Here is a 25,644-nt window from a genome sequence, read left to right as displayed (position 1 = left end):
TCCACCCAGCGCCCTAAGCAATGTACATCAATCTCAGGAAAGTTCACAGAATACTAACAATACGGGAAATTGGCTAAAATTATATTTAAAGCTATGTTTTATATCCCTTTAGATATGGATATACTCACGGGTACATTGTGATTATTGCACTAACACCTGCAATGGGAGTACCACCATATTCCATGAAGTTGTTGGATAATGGTCATCAAAAACTTAACCAATTGAAGTTACATTTTTGACATTGTTTAAGGTATTTTTATACGCCAATGGGCTTTTACATATAATGTACACTCTTAAGTAACTCTAAACTAATATTTAACTAGTGCAACTTTTTAGTTTTTTTTTTTTTAAAGATGTGGACTATCTAAGGGCATCATGTGATAGGAGCACCATCTCACCTTACAAAGCTTTAAAGTTTAGGACCATATACAAGCCTGATCGCATTAAGTTCTTAGTATTGATCTCGAGTGCATTTCTGTGGAAACTCAATTAATCAAACTAAACTAAATGCTATGGTTTGTCACAGGAATTGTATGTATAACCTCATTCGTTCTGGGAGCATATAATAACCAACTAAAATATTTATATATGTAACTGTACTTTTGTACGGTTGTCCTTAGTAATCCAGTCAGATTTATTCAGTTATCCATAGATATGAACTCTATAGACTATTTAGTTTTAGAGTATAATCAAAAGGCAATCTATACCTCGCACTTTAGAAATGTATGTAAGTGAAAACTCAATTTGTCTAGTTTAGAAGATCTATCCTGTAAACAAGAGGGAAAATGGAATTATGCATTTTTTTAATGTAATTCATTTATATATCCTTTATTTGAAGATCTCAGATACAGTCCCCAATCCTACATGTGCAACATGGGCATAAACATTATGATATCTCTTCATTAACCAATGATAGCTAGTAGAATACCACGGGTCACGCACAACCACTCCCCCCCCCCCACTCTGTGTTAGCTTATGAGTACACTGAGGGAGGGTGTTGATCTAAACAAATAAATACAGAAAGGAAAAGTATAAACATTTTTATTAACAAAGAAAATTGTATCAAATATTTCATACTATGTATTAATCTCACAATAAGATAAATCAGCGGTGCGCAAATTGGGGGGCGAGTGCCGTGCGGTGGTTACAGAGGCCCCCGCGCTTACCAGCTTCTTGTCCACGCAGCGTAAAATAAGCCCGTTACCATGGAGACGTGACGGCAAATAACGCCGCGGGTCACGTGACGTACAGTGACCCTGCAGCATCCTTTGATGCATCATTAGAGGCGAGGGTGGCGCGACCGAGGAGGCAGCAGGTAAGGGTTAGGGAGTTTGCGCACCACTGAAATACACTAATTACACTATATTAACCAGCTCAATACATTCTGTAATTGGCCATGAATGTAGGGCTTTTTCTAATAATCAATTACTGATTTATTATTGGTTATCCAATTATTGAGCATGCTTTAAATAGTAAGACATTAGTAGATGCAGACTCATCCCTGATGAATCCACACCAAGTGGGGAAACGCGTTGGAGGAGGAGCATAGCAGGCACAGGCTGTGGCCACTCTTGTCAACTGTTTCTCACCTGCAGTCAGTAGTAACCCAAAAGTGATCTCTGCTTGGGAGCTGTAGCGCTGACGGGGGACAAATCACTTGTGTGTTCATTACTTCAGATCCAGGAGGACCATGCATCACTGCGCAAAGACTGAGGAAACTGAAAACACTGGTCGTCAGGGACAGCCGTGGAGAAGAGCTGTGAAGGCTGGCAGAAAGGGGACAGCATCCTCCAAGCGGCTACGTATCTCAACCGAGAGACAAGAGAGTCCAGTGGTTACCCAGGAAACACAGTCCCACGACAGTCCAGCTGACATTGAATGCAGGAGGAGAGAGACTTGAAAGTTTTCTTACTGGCGATTATACCTCCTTTTTATTTCATTTGTTTGAGTGCACAATTATTTATTGTTCAGTGTTATTGTACTTTTTATTGAATACATATATGCTTTATAACGTTTATTTTTCATTTGCGCCCCCAATTTTTTTCTTATTTTTTTCTGAGCTACGTACAAATATATACATGTGTGCATGTGTGCATGTGTGTGTGTGTATGTATGTATGTACAGTTAGGTCCGTAAATAATTGGACACTGAAACAATTTTCATAATTTTGGCTGTGTACGCAACCACAATAGATTTGAAATGAAATAACTGAGATGCAATAGAAGTGCAGACTTTCAGCTTTAATTTAATGGGTTGAAAAAAAATATCGTATGAAACGTTTAGGAATTGCAACCATTTTCATACACAGTCCCCTTATTTCAGGGGATCAAATGTAATTGGATAAATTAACACAATCATAAATAAAATGTTAATTTTTAATACTTTGTCAAGAATCCTTTGCAGGCAATGACTGCTTGAAGTCTGGAACGCATGAACATCACCAAACGCTGGGTTTTCTCCTTTGTGGTGCTTTGCCAGGCCTTTAATGCAGCTGTCTTCAGTTGTTGTTCGTTCGTGGGTCTTTCTGCCTTAAGTTTTGTCTTCAGCAAGTGAAATGCATGCTCGATCGGGTTGAGGTCAGGTGATTGACTCGGCCATTGCAGATTATTCCACTTCTTTGCCTTAAAAAACTCCAGGGTTGCTTTCGCAGTATGTTTTGAGTCATTGTCCATCTGTAAAGTGAAGCACTGTCCAATCAACTTCGCTGAATTTGGCTGAATCTGAGCAGACAATATATCCCTATACACTTCAGAATTCATCCGGCTACTTCTGTCACATCAGCAATAAACACTAGTGATCCAGTGCCATTATAAGCCATGCATGCCCATGCCATCACACTGCCTTCCCTGTGTTTTACAAATGATGTGGTATGCTCTGGATCATGAGCCGTTCCAAGCCTTCTCCATACTTTTTTTCTTCCCATCATTCTGGTACAGGTTGATCTTAGTTTCATCTGTCCAAAGAATGCTCTTCCACAACTGGGCTGGCTTCTTTAGATTTTGTTTGGCAAAATCTAATCTGGCCTTTCTATTCTTGAGGCTTATGAATGGTTTGCACCTTATGGTTATCCCTCTGTATTTGCTCTTGTGAAGTCTTCTCTTTATGGTAGACTTGAATAATGATATGCCTACCTCCTGGAGAGTATTCTTCACTTGGCTGGATGTTGTGAAGTTTTTCTTTACCATGGAAAGGATCCTACAATCATCCACCACTGTTGTCTTCCATGGACGTCCAGGCCTTTTTGTGTTGCAGACCTCACGAGTGCTTTCTTTTTCCCCAGAATGTACCAAACTGTTGATGTGGCCACTCCGAATGTTCCTGCTATCTCTCTGATGGATTTTCTTTTTTTTTTTGCAGCCTAAGGATGCCCTGTTTCACTTGCATTGAGAGCTCCTTTGACCGCATGTTGTGGGTTCACAGCAACAGCTTCCAAATGTGAATGTCACACCTGGAATCAACTCCAGACCTTTTACCTGCTTAATTGATGATTAAATAACGAAGGATTAGCCCACACCTGTCCATGAAACAGCTTTTGAGTCAATTGTCCAATTACTTTTGGTCCCTTGAAAAAGAGGGGGCTACATATTAAAGAGATGTAATTCCTAAACCCTTTCTCCAATTTGGATGTGAATAATCTCAAATTAAAGCTAATAGACTGCACTTTAACTCCATATTCATTAGTTAACTGTAACTTGAATTTATTTTATAACAAAACTTGTGTCAGTGTCCAATTATTTACGGACCTAACTGTATGTATGTATGTATACTTAACTAGTATGGTAAACCCCATCCTCATTGGTTCATTGCATAGCCAGTTAACCAACCCCACACTGATGAGACCCATTAAGGTCGAAACAGCTGTCTGTGGGTGGGTTTTCTGGCTATGCATCTTAACCCTGGCTGTGCTCAAAGCTGTGACCATGCAGCAAGCTTAAGCCTATAGGGAATCAATTGCAATGTAAAGGGGGGTTAGGCTGCACTCCACAAAATAAATTAAGCATACAGTTTACCGGTGCTGCTGGTTCAAGGAAGTACCTGCCAGGCAATTTCCAAAGTATACTCAGGAAAGAAGGATCCAGCGCTCCACGGTTTTCTAGATAAACTAAATTTATTGTGCCACACAACGTTTCGACCAATAGGTCTTTCTCCAGTGACTAGTCACTGGAGAAAGACCTATTGGTCGAAACATTGTGTGGCACAATAAATTTACTTTATTTAGAAACCGTGGAGCGCTGGATCCTTCTTTCCTAAGCCTATAGGGAACCATGTTAAAAATGGTTTTGAAGCAAAAGGTGACACTGTGTGTCCATTTGCATGTCATTTCCCAGAATCCCTTGCTGCAGTGGAAGTGCTGTGTGCTGTGTGCTAATGGTGAAAGGTGGGGTTGCAAACCTGTCTAAGACATGCAAATGAGCATACATTAATATTTCCATTTGCTATATGCTTGCTGTGGAGGGTTTTTGTCACTTTTTTTACCCACCATAACTTAAGTATATATATATATATTTTTTTTATATATATATTTTTATATTATATTTATTACACATTTTCAGCTTTTTTGTTAGCTCCTTTGTCTTATTTTTTGCACCTGGGTCCCTCTGAGTCTCTATAATACCTATTTTATCTCCTTCTACATTTAGTGGTTATTCAGCTATCTCTTTATTCTTAGGGTATTGTTTACCATGTATTGACATCTGTTTCTTGTATTATATATATTATATATATGTTACTATGCAAGTTATCTACCAATGACATTCTACTTAATCTTTTTGGTTAACCTTTTTGGCTAACTTGTGTGCTTAATTTTTGTTTTACAATTGTGATATATAATTAATGCACTAGTTGAAGCGCTTAATACTATATGCAATAATATATTTGGTCCTTAGGATTAAAATTGTGAATCCGTATCTATGTGTGCTTTGGCATATATGGGGGTTAATCCAACCCTATTATCATCATGTGTATCTCATTACTAATCCTCTGTCTTCTATGCTCTGATTGGTCTTATGTACTATATAACTGTGCATAATGCCTATGCTAGTATCTCCTGATGAAGTCTCGTTCGAGACGAAACGCGTAGAGATTGCTGTGGAGCCTACTGTCCAGTTTGTATATTTTATACTGACACTCATCTGCATATATTGCACTTTTGCTGCGTTGCTAGCATTTTGCTACCAGCCATTCAGACATTCAAGTTCCTGTTTACATTGTGAACTCTCTCCGGCTGAAACCTCGCTGACGTCATCGAGCTCACGCGAGATTTGATTCAGTGTATGCTCTGTGTAGCGCCGGAGCAAGGGGAAGGCGGCGTCCCTCGTGGCTTTCGGTCCCTGCTGGGACATAGAGGGGCTATTGTGGCAAGACACACCGCGGACATCACACCGAAGTCCTCCTCTTTGAGTTCCTGCGTCTGAATGGGCTGAGTTGTACTCAAAAATGCATTTTATTCAGCTCTGTTTGTAAGTGTGTATTTTTATCCCTTATTCCATAAATTTATTGTTATACAATTTTACGCTATGAGTGCGCCTGTTTTTTCTGTGTTTTTGTATATATATATATATATATATATATATATATATATATATATATATATATATATATATATATATATATATATATATATATAATACTGAGTTAAGTTATGGTGAGTAAAAAAAGTGACAAAAACCCTCCACAGGAAAGCAAATATGCAAATATAGCTGTATGCTCATCTGCATGTCTTAGGCAGGTCTGCAACCCCGCCTTTCCCCATTATCACCCAGCATACAGCACTTCCACTGCAGCAAGGGATTCTGTGAAATGACATGCAAATGAGCACACAGTGTCACTTTTTGCCTCAATAACCATTTTTAACATGGTTCCCTATAGGCTTAAGCTTGCTGCATGGTCACAGCTTCGAGCACAGCCAGGGTTAAGGTGCATACCCAGAAAACCACCCACAGACAGCTGTTTCGACCTTGATGGGTCTCATCAGTGTGGGGTTGATTTTACTGGGAATGCAAGAGAGGCTTATGGGATAGGCCAAACCATCATCCGGCATCTCAGGAAACAGGGAGTCCCGTAGCTGAAAATAACAGAGTTCAGCTCCGGAGGAATTGGTGGGGGGCGGAGAGAGCATCGTTCTTAATAGTACTTGCCTAAGGGTAGCACATACCCTAGGGACGGGCCTGCAAATACCTAACTTGAATAAACATCTAATATACACACAGGTTTGTGTTGGTGTTGAAGATTAGATCGAAGTGCACTACACAGGTGCATTTGTATTGTCATAACCTTTCACATCTTCTCCCTTGGTACATGTTGAATGACAGACACAAACAGTTCTTCTCTTCTCAGTAAGAAAAGGAATAGAAAATGATGCCCGTTTGTACAGTTATGCCTCAAGGACAACCGCGGTGAAAAAAAATATATACTAATTGGGTGGTCATGTTTAATACAAGCTTTTTTACTGGTTCTCTGTAGAATTAAACCATGGCTATGAACAGATGTTCTTATAAAATGGCTAGTGTTTCTGCCTGGGACATTTTGCACATAAACTGTACTTGGTTTAAGGAAGTAAGGCTCTTGAAATATATTTCACTATTCATTCCATTGAAATGTAGTATTTTGCATATTCAATCTTCTGGCTCATGTCAAAGCCATACGGTTCAATATTCCTGAGTAGTCCAATTACACCAACAGAATCCTCAGACCACGTGTGGCAGACAAAAGTAAAGCAAGAGATTAAGAAGCAAAGAAAGCAAGGGGATATACAGCCGATCAAGTGAAGCCTGTGCTGAGTTGTAACGCATCATTAAGCTGATTTGCAGATATTCCTTTAAAGTGTTCTCCACATGGCAGTTAACCATTACTGGAATCTACAGATCTGCGGAATAAAAATGTACTTGCAATATTTTTTACCAGCTTGTTTAATGTATACAGTACAAAGATATTGAAATAGATACTTACAACGGTTAAATGTACTCAAACTTTTTATATTTTATCTTGTCAAACTGTGTTATTAAGATATTTCAGATTTACTTCTAAAGAAGTTCTCAGTATACCTTGTATCTTTTTTTTATACTGATGTTTAAACTTTAATCCGGCATTTGAAGCAATCTTTCTCTCCTTGAAAATGTCCCTCCAGCATCTCAACCTACTGTACACTTGAAATACTTTCACCATCCTTTTCACGCATGCCATGAATGTACATTGAACTTTAGGAAATTTGTGTCTACTACATTCATGTTCTTGCCAAGTCCTGCCATTTCCTCTGGTAAACGCTTTAAAGTGACCAAACCAGATAGTTTTTTTTTTTCATTGTCTTTTAGCGACTGCAGCCTTTTTCTAGTGACCTTCTTGCACTTGTTTAAACTCTTCTCCCACTGGACCTTTACCCCTGCCGTTAATCACTACCTAGCTAACCATACAGGCATAACCTGGTTTAAGGACACTCACTTTAAGTACACTCGCGAGTAAGTACATATCGTTCAATAGGCAAACAGCAGCTCGCGCATGCGCCTGTCAGCATGTCCTGAACAGCAATACCGTCTCCCAACCTGTACCGAAGCTGTGCGCAAGCGGGGAGACTATAGAGCCTGTTACACATGCGTTATTTACATCAGTTATGCCCGTATAGGACGATTGCAGTACAGTACATGCATCGATAAGTGGGAAAAAGGTAGTGCTTCACTTTAAGTACATTTTCGCTTTACATACATGCTCCGGTCCCATTGCGTACGTTAATGCGGGGTATGCCTGTATTTTCTACTGAAGGGAAGAGGTCTTCATTATTATTCTTGCAAGTTATTCAGCTGTTTACCATTTCTTCTACCCACACGCATCCACTATATTTAAATAAACTTATGAAACATTCAGAGACAGAGTACTTCTGCTAATTGTTGATATATAAAAAAAAAAACAAATACAATATAAACCAGTGTCACATTTACAACAAAACTGATAAGTGTTCTTGACCAACAAGAGCCCGCTTAATTCTATGTATAAAGAAGAGACCAAAATAATGATTTTTTTAATGTAACGTAGAATATAAAAAGATTACCATTCAACAATATGACTGACTGCAAGCCATAACTCTGAGCCAACAACTCCATGCCTATCCTTGCTTTGGTCATGGTAAATTTGTTTTTTCAATATTTTGTAAATAATTTGTAGATTGTCGTTTGGTCACATACTGTTGCAAAATGAAACGAAGGGCCATATTTGCCAACTGGTACTAGATTCGTAAGGCACCTTACAGATCATTTAAGAGAACACAGCCAGTATTTTCATAGTAGTATATTATCTTTCTTGTTCTTTTGATGGTACTTTTTTAGTTGAAGCTCAAGCACACAGCCTGCCTACACGTGCGCTCGTGCACACACATGCGATTACAGATCTTTTATATGTACTGTTTAAAAAACTAATAAAATACACATTATAAAGTACTGAACCTTTACTATGGGTATGTCCAGTAAAATAGTGTGTGCCTCTTCACAAATCATTTCATTTGATGTTGCTCGAAATGGAAATGGCCATATACTGTACATATCAACAAGATCTTAACAGAACATAAGTAACAGAATTTTAGTAATATTAATAAACATTTTTGTTTGCATTCAGTCGCGAGTGCTCACCACAAACAAGGCGGGACCTCGAGGCTTAAGTGGGGATATTGATAGCCACCGACCAACAACCGAGCAAGCACGTCCGAAGTGCAGAGTGGTAGTCGTGTAGCTGGGTCAGGGTAAGAGAGGTCAGAATGGTCTAGGTACTTGCCGTGGTCAGGGAGAGGAGAAGGTCGGATAGTCGTTGATGCGGTGCCAGAGTCCAGGAGTAGAGAGAGAAGAGTAGTCGAATCCGTAGCCGTGGTCCAGGGATCAGAGAAGTCAGGAGTCCGGGTACAAGCTGAGGTCAAAAATACAAAGCAGGAACAAGGCAAGCAACAGGAAGCAAGGAGGTAAGCACACAAGAAAGTTTATGCTCAGCCAATTTGCCAAGGGGCTGGCTGAGCATATAAAGTAGAGAGAGCCAATGGGAAGGCTGCAGGGAGTGAGCATCCTCGGTATGCTGTATAGTGATATGAAGGGGCGGAGCCCGTAGCAGCAGTGGAATAAGTGATCCTGTTAACCCTTTGAGTGCCTGTGACCGCAAGGCGTCTGCACGTATTCCGCGTACGCTGTGCCCTGCCCCTGTCGTCACAGAGGCGGGACCTGGAGGTGGTCCCCACGGTGTCAGTCTTCCTCGCGGGGCAGCGCCTGCGCGCAGGCTGTGGCTGACGTGCGTCACCTGTGACGTCGCAGGATGTGTCACGGGGCGGTGCCAGTGGACGGTCACTGCGGTATCTGCCCTTCCAACAGCGCGGTGCCTGGAGGCAGGTTGTGGCAGTCACACGTCATTGGTGACGTCGCGAGATGCATGACGGGTGCGGGCCTTACGCTGATCCTCACACTACAAACAAAACTATCTTGTGGAGATCACTCAATGATCTGTATGTGAAGTGAGAGTATGTTGCTACCAACAAAACCTGGAAATAAAAACTGTGCTATGGGACCATGGAACATCCCATTTCCTTGATGTTATATATTTTCAAAGGGGAAGTCCCACATAGTGGGTAAAAACAATTAAACAATTTGCTAATGTACATTGTTTCCTTAGAAAGATTCAATCAGATTTAAATGAACAAATTGAACACAAAAATCATGACACAAAAATGTTGTTCTTGTCTTTCAGTCTCCTGAATTAATGCATATCAGCTATTGTGTTTATCTATAAAAATTAAAAGGAGACAAAGCGCACCAAGGTAAACATATAGTAATATTTATACCAGTAAAAGCCAATATCCAAAATTTACAAATTAGTAAGTAACATTAGTCTTATAATGGAAATTCCGGATATTGATGCTGCGTAGTATCGAAGCCAGGAGCAGCAGAGCACAACTAGCAAGACCGCTTCCACAGTAACCACGCTGAATACCGAAATGACCTTTCCAAGGGTTCCACCATGGCTTCCACCTTCCATTCAGTCATCAGCGATGAAGCGGTAACAAATCGCGAGTGCTGAAGAGGCTGTGGCACTCTGGTGGTGTGGTGGTGTGGTCCCCTCCAGCATTCAAAGGGGTTAAAGCAGGAATGGTAGATAAACTTTTATACAGCCTTGTAGCCTGGGGTCTAGTAATTTTACGTGTTCTCGTAATTAAAAAAAACACGGTACCGTACTTTGGTTTTGTTGACCTTCCTTGTGTCCTCCTTTGCCATGTCGGTACCTACAGCCTTCTGGGATGGATGTTTAGGGATCGCTAAGTTGGTCCATAACAAATAAACTATTGCAATTTCATGGAGGTCAATGCTCTAGTGTCCAGATCAGCACTATTGCAGGTTAATCAGCACCCCAAACAGATTATTTCTTATTGAAATTACATAAAACGTAGGCCATGAATAACCCACAAAATGAGCAGTTCGGTCATAAAAAAATACAAAGACAACAGCAGGGATATTAAAAAATTGAGAAATGTACTGTATTCAATCTAAATGACATATTGTAGTAAGATTACAGTCTACAGTACTCAAATGATCATACATATATGCATACAACATGTACAGAGTAATATTTTAAACATTCAAATACAGTACAAAAGTTAATACCTTACCGAAAAAATAACAGGCTGACACCCTAGTAAATGAGAATCGATGTTTCGGCCTTAAGATCGCCTTTATCAAGAGTATAAATACTTACACATCCACCCCACTTTTGTGCTCATTATCGGCGGCTGCCATCATGGCGTCATGCATTTTTATGACCTAATGTATCTATGATGTGAATGAGAGATACCATCTGAGCAATTGTCATACATTATGTTATAGTTATACTCATTCACTCAGAGTTGTATCTAGTTCCCAAACATTAACAGGTGGGAACCAGAAGATGTTTATCATTTTATTTTTTATTCTATAAGACGTGGGTCAAACATGTTTTGGGACCATGTGCTTCTTCATGCTCCACACAAAGGACTTATAGGATATTGTTGAAAACATTTATATGTAAAATATGCAATTTGTGACCTCTACATGGTCACATCTGGCTCTAGATTGACAAGTTAACGTGGTGTTTTTTTTTTTTTTTTGTAAATATTTTTCCTTTATTGGTGTCATACATCGCAGGGGTACATAATATCGACACTGGCTCACAGGCCAACTTGTAAATACGGCGCAGTGCATGTACATGGCATAGAAAAGGTAAATGACACACAATAAACCCTTTTTCCTTCTTTCAATAGTGAAAAAGAGAGGGGGAGACGAAGGAAAGGTGGATAGTTGGGAACGACTTCAGGAAGAGAGGGGGGAGGGGGTTAGGGTTCGTCGGCCGTAGGGGGGGGGGGGAGAGGAGTAGCTAAGGGGTTTATGTGGGGGTTGATAGTCCTATCCAGGGTTCCCAGGTAGAGTAAAATTGTGGGTTTTTTTGCTTTAACATTGCCGTCAGTTTTTCCATGCTCATAATTCCGTCTATTCTTGTTATCACAGTTCTTCTGGAGGGGGCTTTAATTTTCTTCCATGCCGCCGCGACACAGCATCTCGCAGCTGTCAGCATTGCCGCCGCGAGTCTGGTCGCCGGGGCAGGGAGGTCGTCAATTGGTTTTCCCAGCACGTAGGTCAGCGGGTCCAGGGGTATTTCTATATCCAGGGTCTCGGTCAGGAGGCCCTGGATCCGGGACCAGAATCTTTGGATCTCCGGACATGTCCACCAAATATGGGGCATGTCCCCCCTTTGACCACAACCTCTCCAGCATTCGTCTGAAGTGCCTGGGTAGATTTGGCTCAGTCTACTCGGGGTCAGGTACCAGTGGAATAATATTTTATAGATGTTTTCTTTTGTGACGGAACAAATTGAGGTTTTGGTGGCTGCTTCCCAAATATCCTCCCAATCCTCAAGGTCCAAGTTGGTGTTTAGGTCTTCATTCCATTTCTGCATATATAGGTGGTTAGGGGGGGGCTGAGATGCTTCGAGCGTTTTATAAATCTCTGATATGAGGCCCTTTTGGTATTCGCCTTTGAGGCAGAGGGTCTCGAATCTAGAACGCGGCGGGAACTTGAGAGTAGGGGATTGGGTTCTTAGGAAATGTCGGATCTGGAGGTATTGGAAAATGGGCAAGTTGGGGGACGCGAATGTGGTTCTTAATTCCGGGAGGGACATGGCCTCGTCTTTTTCCAGCAAATCCGCAACCACTCTGATGTTTAAGCCTTGAAATTGGCTGAATTGGGATCGGGCGCATCCGGGTGGGAAGTCCGGGTTCCCGAATAAGGGGGTCAGTTGAGAGGGGGTTGAAGCTAGGCCATATTTCCCTTTGGTTTTTAACCATGTCGACCTCGTGCATCTCATTGCCCCGAGACCTAGTCTCAGCGATTTCCTGTTTTTGAGAGCTGGGGACCACAGTAGGGTCGGGAGGGGGTTCGGGAAAGCGTGGTGTGTCTCGATCTCCAGCCAGCAATTGGTGGCGGGGGAACTTTTCCATACTACCGCCTGCCTCAGTTGGGCCGAAAGGTAGTATCGGAGTATGTCCGGGGCCCCCAGGCCCCCTCTCGACCTCGAGGCTAATAGGACCGATCGTGGGACCCTGGCTCTACGTTGTTGCCATATAAATCTTAATATATGGGCCTGAATATTCCTCAGTTCTGCTAGTGGGACAGGGACGGGGAGGGTCTGAAAGAAGTAGAGCAAGCGGGGTAGGATGTTCATTTTGGTGGATACTATCCTTCCGAACCAGGAGATCTGGTGGGATAGCCAGGTCTCAAGATCTTTTAAGATCTGGCGGAAGAGGGGGGGGTAGTTAATTTGATACAGCGAGTTATATGAACTTGCTATTTTGATTCCGAGGTATTTGATGTGGGAGGTGTTCCATTTATATTTAAATTTCTGTTGTAGGGCTGACCATACGGGGTTCGGGAGGGAGATGCTAAGCGCCTCTGACTTGTCAGTATTGACTTTATAGTCTGATAGTTGGCCAAATTCGTCAAGGAGTTTTTCTAAGTTAGGGAGGGAGGTGAGGGGGTCTGACAGAGTGAGAATTATGTCGTCGGCGAACAGGGATATTTTGTATTCCCTGTCTCCGATTGGGATACCTTTAATAGTGGGTTCAGTTCGAATTCGGGCGGCCAGGGGCTCTATGGATAGGGCGAATAGTAAAGGGGAGAGGGGGCAGCCTTGTCTGGTGCCGTTTTGTATTTTTATTGGGTTGGAGCGGCCTCCTGGAAGTTTTAGTAGGGCTGTTGGATTAGTATAGAGGGCCCGGACGCCGGCAAGAAATGGTCCGGAGAAGCCGAATTGGCGCATCGTTTGGTCTAGATAGGACCATCTGATGCGGTCAAAGGCCTTCTCCGCGTCGAGACTTAGTATCAGGGCCTGGGATTGTTTGAGGTGCACGTGGTCTATAATATCAATAATTTTGCGGGTGTTGTCAGAGGCCTGTCTTCCTGACACAAATCCCACCTGGTCTATATGAATTAGCCTTGGGAGAATAGGATTCAGCCTGTTTGCTAGGATTTTGCTGAAAAGTTTGAGGTCAGAGTTTAGGAGGGATATTGGGCGGTAGCTGCCGCATTGAAGGGGGTCTCTGCCCTCTTTATGAATAATAGCCAGATTGGCTGCCGACATAGTGTCTGGGATCTGTTGGTCTTGCATAAAGGAGTTGTACATTTCTAGGAGGTGGCGGGACAGGGGGCCTACAAATTTTTTATAGTACCCGTTGGAAAATCCGTCGGGACCGGGTGTTTTAGCTAATTTAAGTGAGGATATCGCTTTTTTTAGTTCCTCTAGAGTTATTTTCTTGTTTAAGAACTCGAGTTCTTCCTGAGTGAGGGATGGGAGGTTGCATTTGGTTAGATAGTCGGATGTATTTTTGGCGATATCTTTTGGCATGCTAGTTGGGTGGAGATTGTAAAGATCTGTGTAGAACTCTGCGAATTCATTCGCGATGTCCTTCTCGTTATAGGAGACTAGGCCGCTTTTAGTCCTGATCTTTGTGATCTGGGACTTTGTCCTCAAGCCTCTTAATTTGGAGGCCAGAAGTTTGTCCGCTTTGTTGCCCCTATCGTAGAACCGCTGTTTGGTCCATTTCAGGGCTCTCTCTACCTCGTCAAGTTGCAGCACTTTTAGGTCGGATCTCGCTTTCTCGAGTGTTCTGAACACCTTTTTTGATAAGGATTGTTTGTGTGAGCGCTCTAGCGCTAGGATTTTATCCGTGAGTTCCTTCTGGGCTCTCTGTTTAAGTTTCCTCTTGTAGGAGGCTATTGATATAAGTTCCCCTCTGATGGTGGCTTTGTGGGCCTCCCACAGAGTTGCTGCTGAGGGCACTGAACCTTTGTTTATTTGGAAGAAGGTGATCAGTTTTTGTTTCACTGTTTTGACTACTAGTGGATCGTTGAGAAGCGAGTCGTCGAGTTTCCAATTGTATGTTAAGGACTTGACGAAAGGCAGAGAGAGGGTGAGTACGATAGGGGCATGGTCAGACCACGTTATTGGGCCTATTTCGGAGTGGGAGGATGCCTGGAGTACATTATTGGTGCCCAGAAAATAGTCGATCCTCGAGTAAGACTGATGGGGGGTTGAGTAGAAAGAGTAGTCTCGCTGACCCACGTGCTGGGCTCGCCAAATATCTGTCAGAGAGTACTCCCCGAGGATATCTTGAAATTTTTGGGCTTTTGTCTGTAGTTGGATGGAATATGGGGCAGTAGTTTGGCCTGATCTGTCATGGGCTGGGTTAAGTACCATATTTACGTCTCCGACTAGGAGAAGGGAAGAGAGCGTCGGTTGGTCGAGGGTGCTAAGGAGGTTCTGTAGGAATTGGGTTTGGTTGGCGTTTGGGGCGTAAATATTTAGGATGGCTAAGGGGGAGCCTGAGAGCGTACCTTGGAGGAGTATGTACCGTCCCTCGGGGTCTTTAGTTACCGTCGTCAGGGCAAATGGTATGTTGTTTTTAATCAGGACGGCCACCCCTCTTTTCTTGCTGGGGGAGGAAGCGAAAAACGCTTGGGGGTACACGTGTTTAAATGTGTTTGGCGGGTCTACATTGTTATAATGGGTTTCTTGGATACAAATTATATCCCCTTTAGTTTTTTTAAATTCTTGAAGGGCTAGTTTGCGTTTGCGAACCGAATTAAGGCCTTTGACATTCAGGGAAATAATTTTGATCGACGCCATCAGTGTGGAGGGGGGGTCTCGGGGATAAGCCCCTGTCCCTGAATTGTTCCCATGTCAGGGTTGGTTCGTGTGTCTGGTTGGGTATGTGGGGGGTAGTCTTTAGTGGTCCCACAAGGGGTATTGGGTGGAGGTCGACGGGGGGAGGGTGGGGTGGTGGGGGAGAGGTGGGGGGGGGGGGGGAGGACACAGGAGGACAAGAAAGAGAATGGGCTGTCTTGGAGCCCGAAAAAGGTTCCTCTTGACATTTTGATGTCAAGGGGATGGGGTGTAAAAAAAACCCTGGGAGAACTTTCGGGGCGTCACTCACGGACCGTAGCCAGAAAGAAGGGTCCAGCACCCCCACCCCATTGCTTATGGGGGGGGGGGGGGGTCCCTAGTAAGGAAGGGCACCTCTGGATTATGGAGGCCTTACTCTCCTTTGGTTTGGGCCATAGATAATCTTTTACATCTTTAGTAAACATTGTTTTTTTTCCCCTTATGTTAAGTCCTTGTCTGTGTGTTCTTTGTGAGTTCCGGGGGGGGGTGGGGGGGGGAGGAGGGAGGAAGGGGGGTGGAGGGGGGGGAGGGGAGGGGGGGGGACGGGGGGTGTTGGGGAGGGGGGAGGGGTGGGGGGGGTCGATGGGGGGGGGGGCAAGGGGGGGGGTGAGGGAGGGGGGGAGAGGGGGGGGAGGGTTGGGGGGAGGGAGGGGTGGGGTGGGGTAGGGGTGGGGGGGGGAGGGAGGTAGGGGTGGGGGGGGGGAGGGGGGGAGGGAGGTAGGGGCAGGGGGGGGAGGGGGGGGGGGAGGGGGGGGAGGGGGGGGGGGAGGGGGGGGGAGGGGGGGGAGGGGGGGGGAGGGGGGGGGAGGGGGGGTGGGGGGGGGGAGGGGGGGGGAGGGGGGGGTGAGGGAGAGGGGATAGGGGGGAGGGGATAGGGGGGGAGGGGTGGGGGGTGAGGGAGAGGGGGGGGAGGGGATGGGGGGGGGAGGGGATAGGGGGGGGGGGAGGGGATGGGGGGGGGGAGGGGATAGGGGGGGGGGGATAGGGGGGGGGGGCGGGGGGCATCTGGTAAGGTAGGGGGGGGGGGAGGGGGGTATCTGGGAATAGGGTGGGGGCGGGAGGGGGGGGGCGTGCGGAGTACACATAGGTGGCATATAGGTTAAACCTTGCTCTCGGGGGGAGTCCCAGTCTATGGCTGAGGCTTCCCTTGTATTCTGCTATTGTCAAATTGCAACAATGGAACACCTTTAAACATTGGTTTATAACAGTGTAGGTTCCCCTGGAGGGGACAAGGGGGGGGCTAGCATATAGTATACACATAGTTAGCAGGGGGTTAAAACCTTGTTCTCGGGGGGAGTTCTCATCATAAGCCTAGGTTTCCCTTGCGTTTTGCTGGTATCAACTGCTCATTGGGATGCGTTCAAACATTGGTATATAGCACTACAATTTAGCATAACATAGATCGTTACTTCTCTGGGGGGGGGGGGAGGGGGGCATACTGGGGTAGGGGAGGGGGGGAGGGGGAGCACATGGTATACCAGAGTTCAGTAAGGAATTTATACATTGCACTCAGACGGAATCACGTTCTTAGAGCGAGAGATCCCTTATATAGCTCCATTTTAAATTAGAACATCAATAGTTATTTATACATTGGCATATATCTATACATATTGGGTAAACATAGTCCGGATCTCTGATCTTGTGGGGGGGGGGCAGGTCAGGGAGGGGGGGGGGAAGCTGTCCGCGGCAGGGAGGGGGGTGGGGAGATCTTTTGGGGGGCAGTATAACTTGGTGTTTACTTTGACTAGTGGGGGGGAGGGTAGGAAGAGAAAAAATGGGGGGGGGGGAGGAGGGGGGACATCTGGCTTATTCGAGTGTTTGGGACTTGCCTCTGGAGGGGGCTTAGTTTTGGTCTGGGGGGGGTGTTTGGAGGTGAATAGCTGAGGTTTTTATAGTGTGTCAGCTGTTGTGAAGTGGGCTGAAGTATCCAGTGCCACACCGGCTCAGATCCGGGGGGGGGGGGAGGGGTAGGGGGAGGTGGCGGGGGGGGGAATGTATGGGGTGGAGAGGGGTGGGGATTGAGGGGGGGGCAGGGGGATTCAGGGGGGGGGGGGCATACACTTGCGGGTTCAATTGGGGGGCCCTATGATTCTGGGGGTGAGCCCCGGTAGGGGTGCTCAGTTGATTCAAGGCCTTGGACATATGTAATTTTCGGATTGACAGCAAGGGGGGAGGGGTGGGGGGGTAGTTCGGGGGGAGCGCGGTAGGCTGGAGAAGTGGGGCTTTCTTTGGGGGATATCGGGGTACAGCATCTTTGCCATAGGGATGGGAGAGGGAAGAGGGGGGGTGGGGGGGGGAGGATTTTTGTTCATACAACCTGCCACTTGCGGGAAGGGAGGGGGGGGTGGAGGTTGCTCCCGGGGGCGGATCGCGGGGTGCTGAGTCCGTATGTGGGGTCTCTGGGCCTGATGTCCTGGTGTGTGGGCTCCTTAGGTTGGGGATCTTGGGCATCTCTTGTCCATCGGGAGCGCCAACCGGGCATGCTTATGGGGGAGAGCAGCAGCAGGTCCGCGGCTCTGGTGTCTGTGTCTCTGATGGTGCAGCTCCGGAGCACGTGAGTGACTCGATAGGACCGCGCCCGGAGAGGAGCAGCTTGGTTGCCGATTCCTCTCGTTGCTGTCCGAGACACCCCGAGCGGGGTCCTGGTTCCCCTCGGTCTCAGGTGGGGGCGGTGAAGGTAAGTGGGCATTTAACGTGTGTGGGGGGGGGGGGGGAGGGGAGGGTTAGGGGGGGGTTAGGGTGGGAGGAATATGGGGAGGTACTGGCAAGGGGAGGGGGGGGGGTAGGGTTGGGGGGGGGAATAGGAGGGGGGGGTGGGGAATTGGGGGGGGAGGGAAGGGGAAGGTAATTTCGTGGGGTGTAGTCTAGGGGGACTCGGGTCCAGGGGAATATTTTGTTTATTACGGATTCTTATGCTGGGTGTATACTGTGGTCTTTAGGGCCTCTGGAACTGCGTGGGATGACTGCAGGGGCCGCGTGTGGTTTCCTTGGGCCTCACAGCTGGCTGGCTCATCGGGGTTCACCGGAGGCGTTGGCTCGCCAATCTTTCCGATGTGCGGGGGGCTTCTTGGAGGGTCGTCTCCGGCGTCTCTTCAGTGCTGGGGCGGTTGCTCTTCTGCGGTGGGAGAGGGATTCCTAACGCTTTCAGGAAGTTCTTGGCGTCTTCAGGGGTTGTTACTGTGTGGTGGCGGCCATTGCGCAGAACCACTAGTTTGAAGGGGAATCCCCAGCGGTACTTTACCCCCTGGTCCCTGAGGTAGGAGGTGAGTGGGCGCAGTGCGTTTCTTTTATTTATTGTCAATTGGGAGAGATCGTTATAGAGTTGAATTTGCACTCCATCCATAGTCACAGTCCTCACTTCTCTAGCCGCTGACATGATGCGGTCTTTAGCAGAGTATGCGTGCATTCTCAGCACCACATCTCTGTGACGGTTTGGGTCCGCTGATTTCTGGGCCAGGGCTCTGTGGGCGCGATCTGTATGTAGGTCATGTTCTGAGAGATCAGGGACGAGCTGCAGGAAGAGTCTGCGGAGGTATGGTTGGAGTTCTTCATGGGTGATGGATTCAGGAATATTTTTGAGGCGGATGTTCTGCCTCCGCTCTCTGTTCTCCATGTCTTCTAGTTTGTCTTGTATGTGTCGGATCGCCTCTCCGCATCTCAGTACTTCCTCGTGGGTCTCAGCCTGTTCGTTTGAGATTCCCTCCATCTTCACCTCCAGATCTTCCGTCCGCTCCGTCAGTGCTTCCACCTCTGCCCGGATGGTTTGGAGGGCCTTTTCCGTGTCCTCCTGTACTCCCCTCCTCATTTTGGTGATTAGAGCATCAAAAAAGTCTTTATTTAGGACGGGGGGGTCCGAGTCAGTCGGGCTGTGTCGGCCGCTGCGCGCCTCGTGCTCTGGGTCTTCTCCGGCGCCATCTTGCTCCTCGGGGCTGATCTCAACCTGGCGTTGCGCCGGAGGGAAGAACTTGGTGACGGGGCATTGGTTTTTTCTCTGCGGTTTCCCTGCCATCTCTCCGGTGCTTATTCCTGGTGTGGGGTCAATTTTCGGGGGGTTTGGGATGTAGAATCAGCTTATTCTAGTGTATAGATTGGTGAGGGTGCCGGGAGCTCTCTCACTAGCAGACCATCGGCTGTGACGTCACCGGAAGTCTCTCAAGGTGGTGTTTTTTTAAAATATTTATTTGATTAAAAGTATTACTCTGAAGCTTTGTTCCTTAGCCTGGGCTCTGTTCTAAACCATCCTGGTAAATGGGTTAGTTGGCAAAGTGCGTCATAGTGGACCTTAAAGAAGCAATCCACTCTAACTAATATACATATATATTTTTAAACAGAATTGAAACTGGGGGGTCCTTTAGAGCTGAACCGCACCACTTTTATTTCTAGGGCCCCCAGCTACTGTATTTTGTTTCCTCAGAAAGATTTAAGCTCAGAAACTTCACCAGCTAATATCTCGGGAACCAGGGGGATTACCAGAGCTAAAAATAATAGTGGTCTTTGGCCCATCGGCACCCACCAACTCCCACTCTGTTTAAAGAAAAAATGGGGGGAGGGAGAGGAGATACAGTAAAAGGAACTTCTCCTTTAAGGGGAGATGAATGGTATCCTCTCTCTCTCGGTGACCAATGTGCAGATTCAGAGATGCCTTATATGATTTAAGAGCCAATATTGACTCTGAGTAGGGATTTGTAAGCGCTGGTAATAAATGTATACAGCAACCACATGCAGTAATACTTACAAGTTTCATAAATAATTTCATCTGATTTTTTTCTTTGACAAAAGTCTGTATTATGTTTTATTAAAGGCAAAGAAAACTATGGCCTGTTTGGCTATCCCCTGTGTCTCATCGTCCCTGCAAGAGACACTCACAACAGTTCTAATAATGTTGCTAAGACATATTACACAGCACAATCATCATTATATGGTAGTGCTTTTTCCCCCCTCTATATTTTAATGGTCCTACACTGAAAAAAAGTTCAATTACCCTTTGACTTTTACCAATATTTCAAAATCACTTTGGGGGATAGCAGGAGGAGGATCTGATTGCTCGGTGGGAAGTCCATCTTTATCCGTTTACACTTGTGTTTCCTTGGCTTGCAGGAATAGTATGGTGCTTAACAGGCATTACTACAGAGTCCTGTGGAAAATCTGTGTATCCTGTAATATACTGCAATGTTATGATATCATAACAACTAATGGCACATGAAAACAATGCATGTGTTAATAATTTGGGGGAAAGAGATCTGTGTCCCTTATCGCCCCGTAAGACACAGTGAAAGATACGAACAGGTACCTAAATGATGATTTACTTTCGGTTAACAATGATGATAAAGATACCTTTTTTTTTTTCCTACTGTCCCCGCGGTTACAACCTGCTGGTCTATACATTGCTGATTTAGCATTATGTGGAAGACACCACACTGGAGTGACTAATAGGTAGGATCGCTTATGGGAATGCTGATTCAGCTCACCATCAAAAGACACAACAGCTGCACAATACAGAATGGAAGAAATTCTATTCTCTTGATTTATAAATATGGGGGGGGGGGGGGGGGGGAAGAGAGGAAACAAGTGACCAGATGGAAGGTATTAGAGGTGGATATCATAAAGAAACAAAACTGTAGTAGGAAGAGAGGGACAATGATACCAGAACAAGGGCAGTAAAAATGTAATAACATTTTCAAAGTAAAAATAATAAACAAAAAAACCTTAATAACATTCTTTTTTAAACGTATTCTGGTCCCTCTGCAGCACAGAAAGTCCTGCAGTGGGGTCTGTCCAAGCACACACAGAATATTCCTGTTTCCAGTTCCAACATTGATTTGGAGAAAAGCATGAAAAGCATGATTTTATTCTCTAAAATGTGAGTGTATGACCAATCACAGATATAATCTTTGAAAACTGCACAGACATACTACCCTATGTTTTGTTTCTTCTTTTTGTCTCCTGTTCTGTGCCTAGGCCATTTCTGTTTTCAATGTATATGTATATACAGGCATACCCCGGTTTAAGTACACTCACTTTAAGTACACTCGCGAGTAAGTACATCTCGCTCAATAGGCAAATGGCAGCTCACGCATGCGCCTGTCTGCACGTCCTGAACAGCAATACCGGCTCCCTACCTGTACCAAAGGTGTGCGCAAGCAGGGAGACTATAGAGCCTGTTACAAATGCCTTATTTACATCAGTTATGCACGTATATGACGATTGCAGTACAGTAAATGCATCGATAAGTGGGAAAAAGGCACTGCTTCACTTTAAGTACATTTTCGCTTTACATACATGCTCCGGTCCCATTGCGTACGTTAATGCGGGGTATGCCTGTATACAGTTTTGTGAAAAAGAAAGTACACCCTCTTTGAATTCGATGGTTTTACATAACAGGACGTAATAACAATCATCTGTTCCCCTTAGCAGGTCTTAAAATTAGGTAAATACAACCTCATATGAACAACAACACATGACATATCATGATTGACATATATCATGACGTGTGATGATTTATGTAACAAAAATAAAGCCAAGGATTGTTATTATGTACTGATATGTAAAACCATAGAATTCAAAGAGGGTGTACTTTCTTTTTCACACAATATATATATATATATATATATATATATATATATATATATATATATATATATATATACATATACATATACATATATATATGCGTGTACTGTATGTATGTGTGCGTGTATGTATGCGTGTATATATATACACACACACACTCACACACTAAAACTAGTGAAGTGGAAATAAAACTTTATTGATAGGTAAAGCTTCCTACTTTAGCACAGCAATTATTCAGTAATAGTCTTCCTGTTAGAGGCTAAGCAAAGAACATTCCTTACCTTTGCCATCTGCTTGCTGATTTGAAGTCTTTGGTGTGCTAGATGCAGTTCAGCTGCTAGCTTTATTTTAGCTTTCTTGAGCTCATTGGCAAAAGCAGTAGCTGCCTGTTTTCCTTTCTGTAATACAGCTACTTGGTGTTGTAAGGATGCAACTCTTTTCCGTAAAGATGCCAGGGAAATACCATGTTTGAAAGCCACAATTTTGTTTCTCTTCTCTCTTCGTACTAAATATCAAACGAGAATGGTCAAAATAGATCACAAATGGTTCTTTACATTAATCTACGGTAAGAAAACATATTTGGTGGGCAAATCAATATTTGTAGGCAAAATAAATAAATGAAATAGAACGGTGCTCCAAGTAGATGTTGCAATTGTTTTTCATTTAAGAAATAAAGGAAAATGAACCGGACATGCCATTTTGTTTGTTTGTTAATAGAAAGATCAAAATGAGCATGCCTTGAGTGTCTTGTACACCTGTATTTTGTGTATTTAATAAAATATGGAGAAATATGCAAGAGGAGGAAATGTCATTGTTTCAGACATGACAGTCTTCAGATGTTTGGCAGGTTTCTACAGTATATAATTCAAATTGAAGAATGATGGGTTGTAAAAGGCTAGGAATGCAAAGAGAGTTTAAATTCTGAAGAACACCCTATTTTTACAATCCATTGGTACAGAATAACAGACAAAGCAAAAGGTAACATCTGTCCATTTTTGGAATCGCAAAAACCATTTTAGAGCTCCTATAAACAAAAAAGAACACAAACTGACACATTATTGGAGGCATTCTAGTTTAAAATAGTCAGTAGTTGTTGCTGTGTATCAGATTATAATAAAGTAGAGAGACATTTTGGAATTAAATGTTAATGTGAACCAAATGGAACCCAGTATTGTCCTCGACAATCAAGAATGTCCACAAAAGAACCTGGTTGACCGAGCCATCCTATTACTCAGTACACAAGCCATTCTATTACTCAGTACACAAGCCATCCTATTACTCAGTACACAAGCCATCCTATTACTCAGTACACAAGCCATTCTATTACTCAGTACACAAGCCATTCTATTACTCAGTACACAAGCCATCCTATTACTCAGTACACAAGCCATCCTATTACTCAGTACACAAGCCATCCTATTACTCAGTACACAAGCCAGCCTATTACTCAGTACACAAGCCATCCTATTACTCAGTACACAAGCCATTCTATTACTCAGTACACAAGCCATCCTATTACTCAGTACACAAGCCATTCTATTACTCAGTACACAAGCCATCCTATTACTTAGTACACAAGCCATCCTATTACTCAGTACACAAGCCATCCTATTACTCAGTACACAAGCCATTCTATTACTCAGTACACAAGCCATCCTACTACTCAGTACACAAGCCATCCTATTACTCAGTACACAAGCCATTCTATTACTCAGTACACAAGCCATTCTATTACTCAGTATACAAGCCATTCTATTACTCAGTATACAAGCCATTCTATTACTCAGTATAAAAGCCATTCTATTACTCAGTACACAAGCCATTCTAGTACTCAGTATACAAGCCATCCTATTACTTAGTACACAAGCTATCCTATTACTCAGAATACAAGCCAACAAGATTGTAATCAATAGCCGGGATTAATCAAGCGACATAAAATGCAGGTGATTGACACTATACATACATACATACGTGTGTGTATATAGTGTCAATATGAGGTTTGTCAAAATCCATTCCTGGTTTTCAGATTCCGGTTCGGGATTTTGCGCTTGCTCGCCCTCTGTGGCAGGATCATCCATTTTTGCTCCTGGCAACTTCCTTTAAAAGGACAGCACGGTTAGCAGGAAGTTGCAGAGCAAAGTTCATTTATTTAGTTGTAAAAACATTTTACCAGGAAGTAATTCATTGAGAGTTACCTCTCGTCTCTCACGTTACCAGACCCGGCTCACGTACCTCGACTACCTTTGATTTCAGCTTGCCCCGACCATTGCAAGTACCTCGACTAACCTTCGACTTCAGCCTGCCTCAACCTCTGCAACCACACCAACTACGCAACTCTGCTGCCAGCCCTGACCTTCGGCTTTTGACTCACTACTCTATCAGGACTCTGTCCCTTGGCTCAGGTCGGTTCTTTCACCTTCCTACCTCAGCCCTGCGGGTCTGTTTCCTGCTTGAGACGAGCATCGTTACAGTCAATCACCGAAATTTCAACTATAGAACATACCCCTGCCATTAGTTCACATTGGTCCTAGGAGTAACTGTCTCTTTAAATGTAACTGAATAATATATGAGTCTCACCAGGGCCACCACCCTTTCCCACTGTTTACAGCACTTACTACAAGAAAAAATAACAATGGCACTATTAAAGTAGCATTACATCCTAAACCAATTTATCCCCCTCCCCCCCCCCCCACCCTAGGAGGTAAGCAGGGGGTCATGGTTGTTAAATCTCCTGCGTCACATGGGCCAATAGAAAGCTGGAGCCGACGACGTACCAGCTTACTATTGGCTTCTGTGTCCCGGGAAATTTAAGCATCCTGTCATGATAATGTCATAAGCTGTAGCTCATTAACCCCTTAAGCACCAAATGGATTAAAATACATAATATCTCATGACATTATCATGACACCTCCATATAGTTTACCCAGACGGGGATGCGACCAGCGGCATTTTTTAAAGTATTCGAGAGCAAGGGGTCCCTGGAGCAGAAATTAATGTGGTGCAGCTCCGAAGACCTCCTGCTTCATACCTATTAAACAAAAAACTAGGTGGAACCACAACTTAAACATTGTTGGTTTAGACAGTTCTCTAATTTTTGGGCTTGCATGAACCAGGGTTCCACATTAATTAGAGGAGTATACCTGGCCAGAGACATTGCGCAACATATGTCAACACATATGACATTCTAAAAATGGCTATAACAGATCTACCTTACCCAAGTACACAACATTGGTCTTTGTTACACTGAACATTACTTCAAATTTCTAGCAAGAAAATAAAAGCCCTAAGGAAATCCGGATGTAGTAAGCATACCATTGATTTTTGCAAACCTTTTCAGGCTGTTCAAACACTGACATTGTACAAAGATAGGACGGCCCACATCTGACAACTCTAGCTACCTCTCAAACTTCACAGAAATCTACCTTAATATCAAACATCTGAAAAGAAGCAATACATACCTCCTTTTACTGTAGATTTATGAAGTTTCAGCACTGGGTGGTATTTTTTAGTTTGAGTCGTCTTCACTGATTCTCTACCATGTAGGTTGCCCTGAAGAGTGGTACAGTGTAAATTAGCCATGTACTCAAAACAATATCTTGAGTAACCATGATTGTTCCCAAAAGATGAGGCTCTCCCCTCCAGTCTAATATTAGGGAATATTGCAGAAAATGACACGACATTCAAGATGTTGGCTAAAATATGAACATTCTGTGGTTAGAGTTCCATCATACATATGAGGCTCTGGTTTCATATCTTTAACATCTTTGAAATGATATGCGGGGTATCCTTACCATGCAAGTTACCGTATCTATGATAAATTATTACAGATTGCAGAGAGGGGAGTAGCTAGAGGAAGCAAGTCTCAAT

At 44.2% G+C, this 25,644-nt stretch overlaps 1 protein-coding gene across 6 annotated transcripts in view; it reads right to left on the bottom strand.

The window, feature by feature from the left end:
• Positions 1 to 25,644, bottom strand: part of CNTLN (centlein) — a 307,481-nt gene that overhangs the window by 101,597 nt on the left and 180,240 nt on the right. For all 6 annotated transcript variants that reach the window (XM_075594863.1, XM_075594856.1, XM_075594883.1 and 3 more), the window contains 2 exons: positions 25,236 to 25,326; positions 22,059 to 22,282 (listed from right to left, as the gene is read on the bottom strand). In XM_075594863.1, coding sequence (XP_075450978.1) covers positions 22,059 to 22,282; positions 25,236 to 25,326 — 315 coding nt within the window. The remainder of the gene's footprint in view (positions 1 to 22,058; positions 22,283 to 25,235; positions 25,327 to 25,644) is intronic.

The sequence above is a fragment of the Ascaphus truei genome, chromosome 1 (assembly GCF_040206685.1).
Source record: "Ascaphus truei isolate aAscTru1 chromosome 1, aAscTru1.hap1, whole genome shotgun sequence".
Classification (NCBI taxonomy): Eukaryota; Metazoa; Chordata; class Amphibia; order Anura; family Ascaphidae; genus Ascaphus; species Ascaphus truei.
Note: the sequence above shows the minus strand (reverse complement) of the source record. Positions and strands in the feature narration are given on the sequence as shown.